This window comes from Ochotona princeps, chromosome 15 (genome assembly GCF_030435755.1).
Source record: "Ochotona princeps isolate mOchPri1 chromosome 15, mOchPri1.hap1, whole genome shotgun sequence".
Taxonomy (NCBI): Eukaryota; Metazoa; Chordata; class Mammalia; order Lagomorpha; family Ochotonidae; genus Ochotona; species Ochotona princeps.
The window spans coordinates 43,932,340-43,949,878 of record NC_080846.1 but is presented as its reverse complement, the minus strand read 5'-3'; the positions used below and the strand labels follow the sequence as shown (position 1 = coordinate 43,949,878).

Genomic DNA, 17,539 nt, shown 5'->3' with positions numbered 1-17,539 from the left:
CCTGCAAAGCTGAAACTATTTTAACTGCCTAGCTTTTGGGAGGGAGATCCCTGCTCTAGAGCCAGGGAGACATCTGTTTGGCTCCATTCACATCACCGACATCATGTCAGCTAGCAGTCCCTGAAGAATGAAAGAATGGTGGTCCTTCCTATTCCTCCATGGACACTGCTGAGGGATCCTTAAAAACAATTTTTCAAGCAAGCTACATGAATGCCACTTCTCTGCTCTGCAGCGGACAGAGAACCTCGTGACGCATACACAAAGGCCTTTTAAGGGAGCTATGTTTGCTCCTTCTGTGGCTCCGCAAACACAACCCGAGGACCTGACAGGCTGTCGTATTAACTTTGTATTTGCTCCCAAGACAGCTTTGCTACTTCTGAAGGGTTTTATTTCCAACTCTTCCTGTTTAGAGATGTGGCCGTGGGCCATCCAGCGGAGGAGCCGGGACAGGCCTTTCCCATGACACCGGGGGTCGGCCTCCAGAGAGGTCGCACAAGTTATCTGTTGTTTGCTACAAGAACCTCACTTAATTTGAATCAGAGGATTCATTCATAAGTGAGACAGAGAGCCACTAGGAAGATGCCTCTAAATAAGCCATGTGGGGATGTAAGAACACATGCAAGCCTACGACAAAGGCTGGGATGGCACGGGGCCAGCACTATGGTATACAAGGCTAAGTATCCTCCTGTGGCGTCGGCTTTCCTCATAGGCGCCAGTTCACGTCCTGGCTGCTCCACTTCTGCTCCAAGTCCCTGTTAATGGGGAAGTAGCTCCTGGCTCCTGGTTCAGCTCTGGCCATTGTGGCCGCTTGCAGATGGACCACCTCTCCCCCTGTTGCTCCCTCTTTCTCTCTGTAACCTGGCTGTTAAATAAAAGTGAAACAAATCTTTAAAAAGATTGTAAGGCCTGGCGTGGTAGCCTAGCATCTAAAGTCCTCGCCTTAAATGCACCGGGATCTCATATGAGCACCAGTTCTAAACCCAGCAGCCCTGCTTCCCATCCAGCTCCCTGTTTGTGGCCTGGGAAAACAGTCAAGGGTGGCCCAAAGCTTTGGGACCCTGAAACTATGTGGGAGACCTGGAAGAAGCTCTTGACTCCTGGCTTCGGATCAGCTCAGCTCCAGCCATTGCGGTCACTTGGGGAGTGAATCATTGGATGGAAGATCTTCCTCTCTGTCTCTCCTTCTCTCTGTATAACTGACTTTCCAATAAAAATAAATACATCTTTAAAAATAAATAAATAAATAAATGTTTTTTTAAAAAATGACCGGACAGCTCCTGATAGATTCAGGACCAGGGCCTGGACTGTGGTGTACTGAGTTAAGCCACCAGCACTCTGTATTTGAGTACCTGGTTGCTCTTCTTCTGATCTAGTTTTCTGCCAATGTGTCTCAGAAGGCAGAAGATGGCCCAAACACTCAGGCCCCTGGCACTCACATAGGACACACAGGTGGAGTTCCAGGCTCCCAACTACAACCTGCCCCAGGTCTTACCATAACAGATATCTAGGGAGTAAACCAGCTTCGATTTTTCTGTTTTCTCCTACTCCCACGCCCATCAGTCTTTCAAATAAATGAGTATGGAAATCTTTTCTTAAAAAAAAATCTAGTAGAGGCAAAAAGGTTAAGAAAAAAAAATTCTCCATAAATGCTCTATACACTCAATATGCGAGATCTACTTCTGTATTTGAATCAAGTTAATTCACCATCTGACGTGAAATGACCAGCCCCACTGGCTTACACATAGAAAAGGGGCTAATTTAAAAACACAGCCGAGCTAGATTCAAAGAGACAATGTTTTACGCAGCCCTGCAGGGACATTCCCCTCTCATCCTAAACCCAAGGATTTCCATCCGGCAAATCCACCCAGCAGGGACTGGAACCATCCCAGCCCTGCTCGTTTCAGGGATAAACCACACAACAGTTCACTTCCTGCTAGTGATGCTTCCAAGACTGAAGAGGTATTTTTAAATGGTTGCACAGTTTTCAATTATTTAACAAAATACAATGAGCTCTGCCACTTTGCATGCTTAAATCATCCCGTGCTTTGAGTAACAAAGCACATTAGTCACTAGTTGGTTAAGCAATTTCTAGAACGCTTAATCACAATTATTCTTATTATCTGAAAAACAAAGCCATTAGAAGATATCAGAAATAACACCACCACTAACTAAAAGTCTAAGGGGGTTGCTCCTGATGGGTAAGAGTGCCTTCTTGGAAGTTTGACGTCAACACAGTTCAAATTATCATGACATTAATGGAGAAAATATTACTATGAATGAAAAGAATATCGTAAAAAGATGCATTAGGCACTCAGTTTATTAAGTCTGGATCGTACTCTATTAAAATCTATTAAAAAAAAAAAAAAGCCTGAATACAGCAAAGCTCTCTGTAGGCCTGGACCTGAATCAACACTTGGTAAAATGTCTCTCAGATTTTCATTCGTGAAATTAGTTCAAACAGGACCAGATGAAAAGTCAGAGAGATTCAAAACCAGCTGGAAATCTGAAACCAAAGGACAGAAGAGAGATGAAAGATAGCACAACTAATTAAAGGAAAGTGTCCTGGAGAGCACTGCAGGGGTATTTGGTTCAGAATTATTTAACATCTTTATTAATGATCGAGAAGGGGATGGAAGTAATGTATTAATGAAATGGATAAATTGACAAGAGTGGCAACCAGCAGTGGAGCTGGGGAAGTGAGAGATATAGAAACAAAATAGCAAAAGTACAATTGCACCAGAGCAAAAGTAACACAGTAAATGCAACAAAAAAGCCATCTATTTGATGTCTAGCCCCCAGGGCAAGCAGCAGCCCCCTGGGGACTTGGATATAACTTCTGATGGGTTCTGGAAATTGGCAGCAATGCCTCTTGAAACAACATACCAGGATGCTCCAATACAAGGCATCACACTTGTCTGACCTGGGAACTCAAGAAAGGGAGCCTGGACACTGAGGGTGGGGCTGCCAGGGTCATTCCTGAATGGCGTGACTCTTCACCACGGAGCCTTCCCACTGGGGCTCCTCAGAACAAGCCTGGGGGAATCCCAACTCCAATACCAGGGAAGACAGATTGCTTCAGCAGTGACCCCTGATGCCACTCAACCTCTACTTCTCTGCCACATATCAACTTGAGCATGAGACTCTTGACGATCTACTCTCAGAAGGACTCCAGTTCCCCACTTCCGGCCTCCCTGGCTTTCTCTGTCTTGAAGGAGATGCCCACCCCAGTCCAGGTCTGAGTCCTTCTCTCTAACCACACCCAAGCCACTCCTGTCCTCCCTCCCAACCTGGGCAAGATATAGGTCTTAGTCTTATCCCACAATGAATGGCAAAAATGGGCTAGATTTTGATGGTTTCCCTGCCCACAGCAGCCAATATTGATGATGCCTCTCTTCTAAGAGGAATGTTATCATACTACTACTCAATGTAACGCTTGCTTATATTCAACTCAGGTCATATGACATAGGCGAGGAGTCCTGACTGTGAACTCTTGAGTCAATTTGCCTAACTTGGATTCTCTTGCTGATCCTTTACCACCTACTTAACCTAAGCTAAAAGGTCCTAGTGTGCTGACTCGGGGAAACAAGAACCATTATGAAGCTTAAGTAAGCAGATACTCTGGGCCTATGTTAGATCAAGTATTAACAAGAGTACAAACAAATATTAGCTACCATTGTTCAAGGTGGTACATTCTGCCATTCTTTCTTCTATCTTGGCTATGCACATTCAATTGCTTCAGGAAAATAATGCTTCCTCCAAACTGCTTTAGGTTCTCCAAGGCATGTTTCCCATGAGCAGAGACTGTGGCAAGTCTGTCCAGCAGACTAAATGCTCAACAAACACATCCTGAATGCAGGAGTAAATGGAGTGAATCCTACAGCATCCAGCACTGGGAAGCCACTGAAGGCATACTTGACATTTAATTTCCTGAAATTGCCATATTAAAGAGTCATCTATCCACCCATGTTTCCAGCAGCTGGATCCACAATAGCTAAGATATGGAAGCAGCCTAGACAACCATGAACTAATGACAATATAAAGAAAATGAGTACATATACAAATGGAATATTACTCAATCATAAAAACACTTGAAATCCTGACTTTTGAGACAGAATGGATGCAACTGGAAATTATGATGCTTAATGAACTAAATCTAACCCCAAGAGACAATACATGTTTTCTGTGATTTGTGATGATATGAGTATAAACATATTTTTAATTTACATCTTTGGTTCTGATTATTGTTTATAATCCTTCTCTATATTCCTGCTAAACAGTGGTCTTTCTATTTTTTACTTATTGAACTCTTTATTTAGTGGAGCATTACGCCTTGACTATAAAGGAAACTTAAAAATATGTTATCCCAGGGCCAAATGTGGTAGCCTATTGGCTAAAGTCCTCACCTTGAATGCACCGGGATCCCATAATGGGCACTGATTCAAATCCCAACGTCCCTGCTTCCCATCCAGCTCCCTGCTTGTGGCCTGGGAGGGCAGTCAAGGACAGCCCAAAGCCTTGGGACCCTGTATCCGTGTGGGACATCTGGAACAGGCTTCAGGCCCCTGGCTTCGGATCAGTGCAGCTTTGGTCGTTTCAGCCACTCAGGGATTGAATCAGAAGACATAAGATCTTCCTCTGTGTCTCTCCTCCTCTCTGTATATCTGCCTCATAAATACACACACACACACACACAAAATCACACAATTTTAAAAAGAAAGAAAAAAGGAGGTGGGATGGGGTCCAGTTCAATAGCTCAACTAACTAACCCTCCACCTCCAAGTACCAGCATCCCTATGAGCACCAGTTCATGTCCTGGCTGATCCGCTTCCCATCCAGCCACCTCCTTATAGTCTGGGAAACCAATAGAGGATGGCTCAAAGTCTTAGCATGCTGCACTTGCATAGAAGACCCGGAAGAGGGCCCAATGGCATGGCCTAGCGATTAAAGTCCTCGCCTTGAACGCACCAGGATCCCATTTGGGCGCCAGTTCTAATCCCGGCAGCTCCACTTCCCATCTAACTCTCTGCTTGTGGCCTGGGAAAGCAGTCGAGGACGGCCCAATGCATTGGGACCCTGCACCCGCGTGGGAGACCCGGAAGAGGTTCCAGGTTCCTGGCTTTGGATCGGCGCAGCACCAGCCGTTGTGGTCACTTGGGGAGTGAATTATCAGACGGAAGATCTTCCTCTCTGTCTCTCCTCCTCTCTGTATATCTGACTTTGTAATAAAATAAATAAATCTTTAAAAAAAAAAAAAAAGAAGACCCAGAAGAAGTTCTTGGCTTCCGGCTTCAGATGGGCTCAACTTTGGCTAATGCAGCCACTTGGGGAGTGGAACCAGCAAATGGAGGACCTTTCTCTCTGTGTCTCCTTCTCTCTGTAAATATCTTTCCAACAGAAATATATAAATCAAAAAAGTAGTAGGGTTATTAGAGGGAAGAAGTACCATAATATTCTTAGAATTGTGTTTGTGAACTACACAAAATCTGTTCTCTTTATGTTAGCCTTAAAAAGCAAACAAAATTTTAAAATATACTTTCACTTTTGGAGGCAATGTCTCAAAAAGTTCGTTGGCTTGCCCTTGAGACATTAACATGCAACCTGAAAAGTAATGGAGGAAGAGAGACAGGTGGGGCAAGGCTGTGGGAAGAGCAGTTGATGCGACTGTGCAGGGCTGTGCAGGGCTGACCGCTGCCTCCGAGCAGTCCACACTCTGAGGAATAATGAAGATTAGAATGCCACAGCAGAGATATCTACGACCACTGTTGGAAAGCAGAGGGGAGGCGGCGGCAGGTGAAGCACTGCCTGGGAGACTGGCAACAAATGCAAACAGTCAGAGAGATGGGGTCCCTGGTGTCTGGCAGGGTCTCACCTGTTCAACACGTCTCTGTGTGAGAAGACAGACATTGGGTGGTCTCTGGAGAGGTAACGGCCTGCATCCAAGAGCCAACATAGATTGCTGAGTTCTTCTTCTCACATGTCCGGGACTTGGTAGAAATATGGGCCCAAGTGTCAATGACAAGTGTAAGAGTGATTGGTTCATGACTGAACCAGGACCCATGAGGGAATGCAAACCTTAAAACAATGTCCCAAACAGTATCCCTTTGACACTGAAGGATACAGCCCAAACCCTAGGGCCATTTCCATCACATGTGCTATGATTTCTGGTGAGCTCTGCTACGGTCAGACTGAATTCCTTCAGGGCTTCCAGCAGTGGGTGCCCTAGAATTTTCTGCCTCCTGTCACAGTGTGGCTTAGAACACGTGCTTCCTCATCTCCATGTGTCTGGACTCTCTCAATGGTGAGCTGACATGCCATCTCCATCAATCAATCCATCTATCAATCAAAGACTTAACCAACCACCCTGATGAAGTGTTTTCAACTGTCAGGCAGTGGGCTTCAATAAACAGCACGAACTGAGATCAAGCCCTGGGCACAGAAAGGTTCTCTGGCTTTATATATTTGCTGGTACATTGCCTCTGGTAACACTTTTCATCTCCTTTTGTCAATTATGTATTCATGGAAGATTCTAGAAGATGATAATTGGAGATATATGCCTAATTCATTTCTGTCTTCCTGGAATCTGTGGAACTCAACCTAACGGCATCTACTAGACAGTCAACAAACACCTGCGCAAAGAATCAATCAGGCTCCAGCTCGTGAAGCCTGGGACTGTGCCTGCACCCCCTCCAGGGCTCAGCACACAGAAAGCACTGACTACACATGCAAAGTGGAAAGATGCCTTCCACGAGAGTGCTCCATGGCTTTGCTGCTAGGCAAAGAGTTGCAAAGAGGCTGAGTACTTCATCTGAGGCCAAGACAAGGAAGACTCAAAACGGAAACTGAAATGCTACACACTCCACATGACGGTGAGAGATGGCAGGGTTCCCCAGAGCATGAGAAATCCCTCCTGTGACAAATAACACTCCCTTCCCCTATCAACCAGAATTGCGAAGCTGCGCTGAGTCAGACATTGGAGGAAAATATTTCCATATCAACAAACTTCTTTCTCTACACTTAGAAGGCTCATCCACAGAGAGGCACCAAAGACAGATCTGGACTTTCGTTTATTTTCAGCCTCTTGTTTCTCCCTTGGTGGCCCCAATGCTTTTCATTGTATACAGTCATCAGAGTTCCAAGGAGACAGGAACCAGGATACAGGGAATTCATTATTTCCCTCTTTAGATAAGTTTAAAAGCCACTGTTTAGACTACATCTCAACCACTAAAAGAAATGAATTATTGATACATAAAAAGTAGAAACCTTAAAGTCATTTCCAGAGCATAACTGAGTTTACAAAGCTAATCCTGGTGATCAGAGTCTTGTGGCATAGTGGATAAAGCCACCACTCAAGACAATAGCATCCCACAAGTGTGTTAGTTTGGGTCTCAGCTGCTCCACTTTCAATCCAGTTTCCTGCTAATGGCCTGAGAAAAGACCCAAGTGTTTGGGGCCCTGATCCCCTCATGGACACCCAGATGAAGCTCCTGGCTTCGGCAAGGCCCAGCCCTGACCATTGCAGTCATCTGGGGAGTGAACCAGTAGATGGAAGATCTTACTCTCTCTGTCTATTTCTCTCTCTGCAACTCTTTCAATAATAAGTCCTAAAAAAAAAGAGCTAATCCATTCCAGGGTATATGTGGATGAATATTTTTTTTATTATTTTTTTAAAGATTTATTTATTTTTATTACAAAGTCAGATATACAGAGAGCAGAGACAGAGAGGAAGACCTTCCGTACGATGATTTACTCCCCAAATGAGCGCAACGGCCAGTGCTGTGCCGATCCAAAGCCAGGGGCCAGGAAACTCTTCCAGGTCTCCCACATGGGTGCAAGGTCCCAAAGCTTTGGGCCATCCTCAACTGCTTTCCCAGGCCACAAGCAGGGAGCTGGATGGGAAGTGGAGCTGCCGGGATTAGAACTGGCGTCCAAATGGGATCCTGATGTGCTCCCGACACGTTTAGCCACTAGGCCATGCCACCAGGTCTGATGACTATTTTTTTAAATGACTTATTTACTTTTATCGGAAAGGTAGATTTACAAACAGGCGAGACAGAGAAAGAAAGATCTTCAATCCACTGGTTCACTCCCCAAAAGCCTAGAATGGCTGGAGCTGAGCCGATCAGACGTCAGGAGCTTCTTCTGGGTCAGGCATGTAGCTGCAGGGTCCCAGGGCTTTGGGCCACCCTCCATTGCCATATGCAGGAAGTTGGATCAGAAGTGGAACAGCCAAGACAGGAACTGGCACCCGTATGGGATATTGGTGCTTGCAGGCTGAGGACTAGCCAATTGAGCCATTGCTCCAGCCTCCAGGATGACTCTGTTTATATAAAATTCCTGAAATGGCAAAATAATAGAAATGCAAGACCCATTAGTGATTGCCAGATGTCACAGCAGAGGAGCTGGAGGGAGGAAGGAAGTGGGTGGGGCTACAAGAGGGCAACATGGGGAGTCTTGTGACTCTAAAGCTGTCTGGTAATTTGATTGCGGTCACTGCTAATATCCTGGGTGTGATACTGTGCTATGGTCATGTAAAGTGTTACTACTGGAAGAAACTAGGTAAAAGACATATATACTATTATTTTTTGAATCTACAATTATCTCAAAATTAAAAGTTTAACCTCCACCAAAACAATCTTGAAAAAGAATAAAGTTTCGGAAGTCTCACTATTCTTGATTTCAAAATTTACTTACAAAGCTGCACTAAACAGGATATTGACTTAAAGACAGTGATATGGACTAAGGGAATAGGAAAGAATATCCAGAGATAAACTCTTAAACGTATGGCTAAGTGATTTTCTACAAAGATACCAAGATCATTCATTGATGAAATAAGATTCTTTTCAGGAAATGGTACTGGCAAATGTGGACAAGAATGAATGGAGTGTCAGGCATTTTCCTTAGCTACCACAACACCAGCTAAGATGTCTAAGTCCCAAGTCCAAGTCCATGGCTTTGATTCATGCCTCTAGATCCTGACGTTAGCTTCCTGCCAAACTCAGATTGTGCAAGGCACTGATGGTTCAAGTACTTGGGTCCCTGCCACCCAAGCAGGAGAGCTGGATTCAGTTCCTGCCTCCTGACTTTGACTGGATCCAGTCCTGGCCATTGCAATAGGAGCTCTTTTTCCTTCCCTGTCTCCACCCCAAACAAAAATTTCAAAAATACACCAAAAAAAAAAAAAAAAAAAAAGGAAAAGGGGAAGAGGCCCTTACCTCCTGTCATAAACAAAAAGAAACTCAAACTGGATCAAAGATTTAAACACAAGAGTTAAAGCTATAACATTCTTAGAGGATAAACAAGGCACTGGAAGGGCTTCTGACATTGGATTTGGCAATGAAATCTTGGATCTCACACCCAAAGCATAGGCATCAAAATGAAAAACTTCTGTTCTTCAAAGGACAAAATCAACAGAGAGAAAAGGAAACTTTTAGAATGCGAGAAAATATTTGCAAGTGCCACATCTGATAAGGGGCTGATATCCAGAATATATCAAGAACGCCCGATACTCAACCACCACAAAACCAAGCCACTAAAAATGAGGTAAGGACTTAATAGGCGTTTCTCCAAAGACATATACACATGGCTGACTAGCACATAAAAGGATGCTCAACATCTCAAATTATTACAGAAATGCAAATCAAAACTACAATGAGATACCACCTCACAAGCAGCAGGATGCTACAATAACAATAAACCAACTAGAAAAAGCAAGTGTTGGCAAGGATGTGGGAGAATTGGAGCCTCTATGCACAGTTAGAAGGAATGCCAAAATGGCATAGCCAATATGGAAAACACTTGTAGTGGTTCCTCAGAAACTTAAAAATAGAATTACCCACATGATCCAGAAGCTCTACTTCTGGGCATATACCCAAAAGAATTGAAAGCAGGGTCTCAAAGAGAGAGTTGTCTTCCCATGTTCATAGCAGCACTATCCTCAATAGCTAAAATGTGGAAACAACCCAAGTGTCCACTGATGAATAAATGGATAAACAAACTGTGTTGCGTGCACATGCGCGCACGTACGTGTACACACACACACACACACACACACACTCACGGAGGAATATTTTTCAATCATTTATAAAGGAAAGGAATTCTCACCCATGCTACCATATGGCAGAAGCTTGAGGACATTATGCTGAGTGAAAGGAGCCAGTCACCCAAAGGGAAGCACAAGCGGATTCCGTTTATACGAGGTGCCCAAAGCCGTGCAAGTCACACAGACAGAAACTAGAAGCTTTGTTGCCAGGAGCTTGGGGAAGGAAGGATGAGCAATTTTAACTTCACGAGTATGGAGTTTCATTTTTGCAAGATGAAGGAGCTTTGAACATCGGCTGCAGGCACTGTGAACATACCTAGCACTACTGAACTGTACGCTTCAAAATGGTGCCAATGTTAAACCACGGATACGTTACCGCCAGTCATAACCAACCGAAAGGACAAGGAGATTCAATTCTGAAAAAGCCTCCCCCTCTCCCCGCCCCCGCCTAGCGGCGCCAAGTCCCTGTCCCCATGACCTGTTTTACAAACAAGAGAAAAGTAGCCCTTCACTTAATCAAACCTCAATGACTTCAACGTCTTGGGATATTGGCACAGCAAGCTTTTCTAATGCCTTTAATGAAGTTCATAATCCATTTTGATTCACATTCTCTCTGCCTGCTACTTAATTCACCTAAAGTTACGATCAACTTTTCAGTAATGATTAAAAACGTGCTGCTTATTTGTATTGGCACTTGACCTTAAGTAACAGCAAATGGATAAGTCAAAGGCACAGATTAGTCATGAAATAGTCAGTTGGGGTTTTTTTTTCCCCCCAGATACTGTTGCTTTTAATTTGTCTGCTCCTGTTCGCTTCAAAGGTTAATGAGGGCAGGAACTTGGTCCATTTTTGTTTGTTTTCCACCACATTTGGATGTGCAGTGCACTTCTGGCTGGCAGAACTAGGCCCTAAGCAGGGACATTTCTGAAACACTCTTGAAATTTAAAGTTACGTTTATTTTGGTGCCAAAAATTTGACACCTGTCCATTGTTTGATCATAGTATGCATTCCCTATATTCTTTTTTTGCAGAGCCCTTATAGAAGTATTAGATCATCCATACAAAGCTAAGGAAAATAACCTAATCAGGATTGCACTTCATAGTCCTCATCCACACACATACACCCCACCCCCCAAACTGTGACTGTGACATTAGACTCTGCCAATCGTGCATACGAAAAGCCTTCAATTTGTGGGAAACATTTTTTTATGATAAAAGCTATTTGGGGGTTTCAAAAGTTTTGCAACAAAATAAATGTTATCTTCCAATTGCGTTGTCCCATAAACTTTCTGAAGCACCCCACATATGATTGGAATTGAAATCCCCATACTGGACTTCCTTCTAATACTCCCCAAATGAGCCACAAAGTCACCTTTACAATTTCACTCCTACTGGCACAACATCATTTTTCATCATTACAGAGTTTTAATTTCTTTTATGTGAGTGTGCCGTTGATGTATTGACTCAATTAGGTGAAATCTGGTTTCAAGAAAAAAAAAAAACCCAAAAATGAAAAAGAGAGTTTGGATACAAAGTCAAATGCATAGTTTTTTGTTTTTTGTTTTTTTTTTAAAGAAGACCCACCCCCCCAACCGGAGGAGACCACTGAAAGGAGTTTTCCCAGGACTGACATGAGAGCGGGGTCTGACCTGAAAGCCTTGGCTGGTGCTGTTAGTCTTGAAGTTTCCTCCTCCCAGCGTCTTGGGTGATTTCTCAACAGCAGCTTGACAGAGCTCCTGAAAGGCAGAGCATGCCTTCAACCTTCTGACAGGTGGGCCACTTCAGGTACAGAACACGTACAGAAGACGGGTGGGAGGCGGGAGGCATGCACGGTCATTTGTGGTAAGGCCTGGTAACACAGCGAAGGTCACTTTACCTGGTTCCTCTCGTAATCCGAAGGGTCACACGCTGTGAGGGGGTGGATACACTTTCTCTCACTTTTACACCACGTGCAGCCAGTTGCAATGCATCCTAGGCATCTGACAACAGGAAAAACCAACTTCATTTCTTCCACTTTAAGGAAACCGTTCATAGGCTACTACGTCCCTCTGTGATTTGGCGAGCCAGTGTTGAAAAGCAGGATTAAAAAAAAAAAAAAACAATCCCTGAATGGACTTGGGATGACCCAGGGAGAGCCAGGACAGTGCTTTGAGACTGGGCAGAGAGCACTGACTCTGTGCCCAGAGCTGGCTGGAAAGCCCTTCTGGTTTGAGGATTGGCTTCACACCTGCAGAGGTGTTGCCATGGAAACGCAGAGCTTGGGTTACCTGCTGGTCCCAGATAACAGGAGCCTACTGAATTGGTTTCCAAACGGGGTTCTACTATTTGTCTGCCCTCAGGTAAGTCTCTCTGAAGACTGAACCCCCTCCCTCCGCCTCCACCCCCAAATCAGCAGGCCCTCACTCACTCAGCAGTCAGACGGCTGGCTGCCTGCAAGAGGGAGACAAAAACTGCTACCTGGCAAACACAGGGACTGGGGTGCTAGTGTTTGCTTTATAACCAAATTAAGGAAGACCTGTGTCTACTAATCAAATAATCCATTATGCATGGCTCACTGTGGAGGCCTTGAAAACACTCATTAGAACAAATGGAGCTGAAGAAGCAATAACGAACGGGGTAGGCGTTTGGTGGAGTGGCAAAGACACTGCCTGGGTTCACCCCTATCTTTTATCACAGTGCCTGGGCCTCCAGGCCCAGCTCCACCACCATCTATGGAAGCAGCCTGGATGCACTTTCTAGTCCCTTGGCGTTGGCCTGGGCCAACCCCACCTGTCGGTGTTTGGGAGGTAGACCAGCATATGTGATTGCATTCTCTCCTGCCTCTAAAGTAAAATATACAGATACATAACAAGTTTTAAAGAAAAGAAATGATAACAAGGGAAATCTGAGCTAAACTGGAGACACAGCCAAAGGGGACCCCAGGAGGTTTCAGTGGGGCCAGCCAAGGGGACCAATGCAGGCCGAGGGGACTTCAGTTCATAGTTTATATACAAAACGACCTCAAAAATCTCATACACCATGAAAATAAAAGATAAGCTTATTGGCACTAAAAAAATTGAAATTCATGCATACAAGGGATCTTCAAAACGTCTACAGAAAAATGCATATCATGGAAAAAAGTGTGTACGTCCTGCACAACTGTGTGCAAACTAAACTTACCCTTTGTGTCCATCTTTCCATCAATTTTTTTTTAAAGTACTCTCCTACGGCTCAACACACACTGGAGGATTCTGAGACAGTGACGCACAGAAACCACAGTTTCGAGAGAGAAACCCACAGATTCCCCATCTGTGGGGATCGGGCACCTGAGTGAGCTAGAAGCAGGTGGGTGATTTGCATGCTGAGTCTCTCCCCTCACGTGGGATTTTCTAACAGGAAGCATTCCCCTGAGCAAAGGGTGCTGGGCTTGGGGAGCAGCTCGGACTGAGGTCTGAGTCCTTTCTGGTTGCTACACCAGGGGCCTAGGAGCCGTCACCACCTCTCCTGCCGCCTCCTGCCCTGGAGACCCAGGGCAAACATTGTTTTTCAGTTCTCTTTGGGCCATATGCAGCTGTTTCAAAAAGTCCATGGAAAACCAGAGTTAAAAGATGTGTTTATCTTGGTGCTAAAAAGGTTTGAAAGTCCTGCTTTTCACGACACACATTTTCCACGACCCTTCTAATGTTCCCTGGTAGAATTCTCCTGAAACCTCCCTCTTGCCTCCTATGGGCCTGACCTTCTGAGATTTTCTGTGTCAAGCGTTGCATTGTTCCTGTAAGTGCATCCTGCTTCTTCGATATCACCTACCCTGGCTGAGTCAGCCCCTCCCAAAGCACCCCCGGAGTAAAAAGGAATTCTAGAACATCCTCCCCACTGGGGATGGGATTTGTTTACCTCATAGAAATCACAGTTCCCAGGCAAGGCCAAAAGACACAGAGTTGTCCCACTGTACCATGGTGGGAACAACAGAACAGCCTCCTACTGTTTCCATGGAAACCTCCATCCCAACTTGCAACTAGGAAGTCAGGTATCTGAAAAGCACTCATTCCCTGTCTTTCTGCTTTTAGGAGCTTAAACAGGTGAGTAGTTCAAAGGGGAGAGAAATAACTGATTTTACCTATTCTTCTGATGACGGACACTTCTCCATCTTGTGCTTGTTCAGTTCAAATTCCCTTCACCCTACACCCTCAGGCCTTCCTGATCAGCCTAAACTCCTGAGACCACTCTGATGCCGGAGAAGCCAGCCACATCCCTTCTTTTGTGTCTACCTACAGGCTGCCCTGGCCCTTACGAAAAACGCAACCCCTGATGGGATGAATGGGGAAGCTGGCCAGGGAAGGTAGGAGGACAGGCCAGACCCAGCCAATCTCAGGAGCTCAATGGTTCTCCCGGCTCCCATCAGAGTATCCTCCAACAGGCACTTTGGAAAGTTCTACCACACTAAAGAGTTCTTTAGGAAACTGAAGAGTGGAACAAATAAGTCAAAACCAGTGAGAAAGTATGTATATTTCAAATGCAACCTTACTCTCTCAAGGACAAGCAGGTGGTAAAGTTGAATCTTTCTGACAAATCCCAGGAACCGAAGGAGAACGTCACGCTGACAGCCAGAACATCTGGAGCAAAGGACGGGAAAGAGGCGTTTATGGCGGATTCCTGTCATTGTCAAGCATAGCTGCACGCATTCAGTAACAAATGAACGTTTTTGCCTTCTCGGCATAGAGGGCATGAGTGTGCCAGCTGTTGGTGACTGCTTCAATCAGTATGTGGTTCCTTTCCCTTGGGGCTGTTCGCAGCAGGCACGCACACAGCACAACACCAGGCTCCAAACAGACTGAACCCAAATCTAGTTCCACACCGCCCATGGATAATCACTAGGAAAAAGCCATTTTACAGCCCATTTACATCTCACACTCTCCCTGGGATCACTATCTTAGCTTGTAACTGGCCAAGCATAGGAATAAAACAAGTCGTCGAGCAAGCAGGAGATGAAAACTAGACTGTTAGGAAGGAAATGCTGCACCTTCAGAAAAATCGGCTCTAAAAATACTTACCTAGGGCTTGGCATTGCAGCACAGCAGCTGCAGTTCCCACCTGTAACCCTGGCATCCCGTATCAGAGTGCCGGTTCAAGCCCTGGCTGCTCTGTTAGCATCCAGCTGCAATGTGCCTGGGAAGGCACAGGAGGAAACTCCAGGTTATGGAGCCTCTGCCACCCACACAGGAGACCAGGATAGAGTTCCTGACTCCTGGCTTCAGCCTGGGCCAGATCTGGTATTACAGCCACTTGGAGAGTAAACCAGCAAATGGAAGCTCTCTTTCTCTCTATCACGCTGTCCTTTGCATAAATGAAAAAATCATTCTCTATCGACCTATCTAACAAACCCCACGGTACCGTTCCCACAGCCTGGGATACATAACTTTTTGAGTCAACATGGCCAAGCAGCTAATGAAAGATTTTCTTATTTACTTCTAAAAACTTACCCATTGGCTGGAAAATCCCCAAAGCCTAAGACAAGAGGCTGAAAGCTGTGCTACATCAGCATCAGAGAAACACAACGTTTCCGGTATTTCCTCCAACACCCACGTCTGCTTGATGCAAGGTAATGATTCACAAAGCCAGCTGTCAGAATCACTTGAGAAATAGATTCATACAGGTTCCAGGGCCTCTCCCCCCAGGCTCTTGACTGGGCAGGCTACATGGAGTCCAGCATCCTGTGGGTAGCGCCCTGTTTCCCACAGAACAAAGGCATACTGTGGCCGGAGCGTCTTTCAAACACTGCCCAGGAACCACAGCTCCTAAGCAGGCATTGGTATCTTCTTCCTTTCATGATCAATGGGGAATGTAGGTGATACTTTTCAAATTAAAGTCTTGACAAAATAAGAGGTTGGCCTAACTTGGTGGGTGCCCCTAGACTTCTTACTGAAATGTTGTTAGTGTGCAGTTCCCCAAGTCTAAGCACCCTTACTTTTAGGTGCCTCTCTGCAGCCCCGGAGCCCCTCCTCCATCCCACCTGGCAGCCAGAGTCCCACAGCAAACTCTGTTCAGATAAAGTGGGTTTAAGTGCAATGATAATCTTGTATTGTGAAGACAAGGGGGTACGGAGGGTGCAGCAAACACATCTGAACTGACCCTAGAATGTCAGCGTACAGACGGGCCAGACTCCCCGCAAACACACAGCCCATGGGAACTGACAAGTGGCCAGTGCTGAAGCCTGTGAGAGTCCCTCTTTGCTGAGCATCAGCTATTTACAAAGCACTACTTGGAACTGTCACAAGGAACTGAATATTCACGGTCTCAGCTCTGGAATCACTTACACAAATGGCTTGAGTCCATGGGTACATGATGGGAGTGTCAGAATGACAGCACTGGAGCAGAATCTAGTAAGACTGCATGGAATGGAGACTTTTCCCCAGTGTCTCAAAGCAAAAGGGAAATAGGATTTGGTGAAAGGAGTGAAGTTACTCTAAGCTGAAGGGGGGCAAAGGCCGGTGGGTAGCTGAATACAAGAGATGGGAAGTGAAATCATTTCCTTGAGCGGAATATGCATGGACTTCAGAAAAGGGTAGGCAGGGGCCCAACATGATGGCTCAAGTGGCTAAATCTCCCCTGACAAGTGCCAGGATCCATATAGGCACCAGTTTGTGTCCTGGTTGCTCTATTTAATGTCTAGCTCCCTGCTTATGGCCAGAGAAAGCAGTGGAGGACAACCCAAAGCCTTAGGACCCTGCACCCACTTGGGAGACCCAGAAAAAGCTCCTGGCTCCTGGTTTTGAATCAGCTCAACTCTGGTCATTGTGGCCACTTGGATAGAAGATCTTTCTCTCAGTTGCTCCTTCTCTCTGCAAATCTGCCTTTCCAATGAAAATAAATACATCTTAAAAAGAAAGAAAGAAAAAGGCAGATAAAAGGCTGGGTGCTACTGATGGAGGCTCTAAAAGCAACCAACCAGCTTGACCGGGAAATCTCAGATGCTTTAAAAGCATATTTTGTAGTGGAGAAAGATCTGCAGGGTAATGAGCAAAATGAACCAGAAACTAAGAAAAGGCTGAATCACGTAGACAAAGCAAAATGTGGAAGGGATTTTCCCAGCAGTTCAGACCTAAATAGCCCCCGGGAGCTCATGGCGAACAGGCATTTTCAACCTCAGGTCCCTGAGCCGCAGCGCTGACTTCTGCTTGGAGGGTTGTAGGATAAACTGGGTGCTTCCCTCGATCTATACTGGAACCTGACATCTGGTGTGACAGTATTAAGTGGCAGGGGTCTTTGGAAGTGATCAAATCATGCACAGAAAAGGAACTCAGAGTGAGTTCCCTGCCTCCTTCTGCCACATGAGGACAAAGCAACAGGTGCCACCTGCAAAGCGGAGAGGAAGCCTTTGGCAGATGCTGAATCCGCAGGTCAAATTAAAAGTCTTGACAAAACAAGAGGTTGGCCATGAACTATGGGTTCTCTAGCTCCCAGAATTAGAAGCAATAACCCCCTTTTGCTTCTCAATTACCCCACCTCAGGTAATTCATTGGCA

General features: G+C 45.4%; 1 protein-coding gene across 1 annotated transcript in view; it reads right to left on the bottom strand.

The window, feature by feature from the left end:
- The window catches only part of PLXNC1 (plexin C1), a 165,392-nt gene that overhangs the window by 74,582 nt on the left and 73,271 nt on the right, over positions 1–17,539 (bottom strand). The window contains exons 7-9 of the mRNA XM_058673854.1: positions 14,543–14,630; positions 11,915–12,017; positions 11,688–11,774 (exon numbers count right to left, since the gene is read on the bottom strand). Of these exons, the coding sequence (XP_058529837.1) occupies positions 11,688–11,774; positions 11,915–12,017; positions 14,543–14,630 (278 nt within the window). The remainder of the gene's footprint in view (positions 1–11,687; positions 11,775–11,914; positions 12,018–14,542; positions 14,631–17,539) is intronic.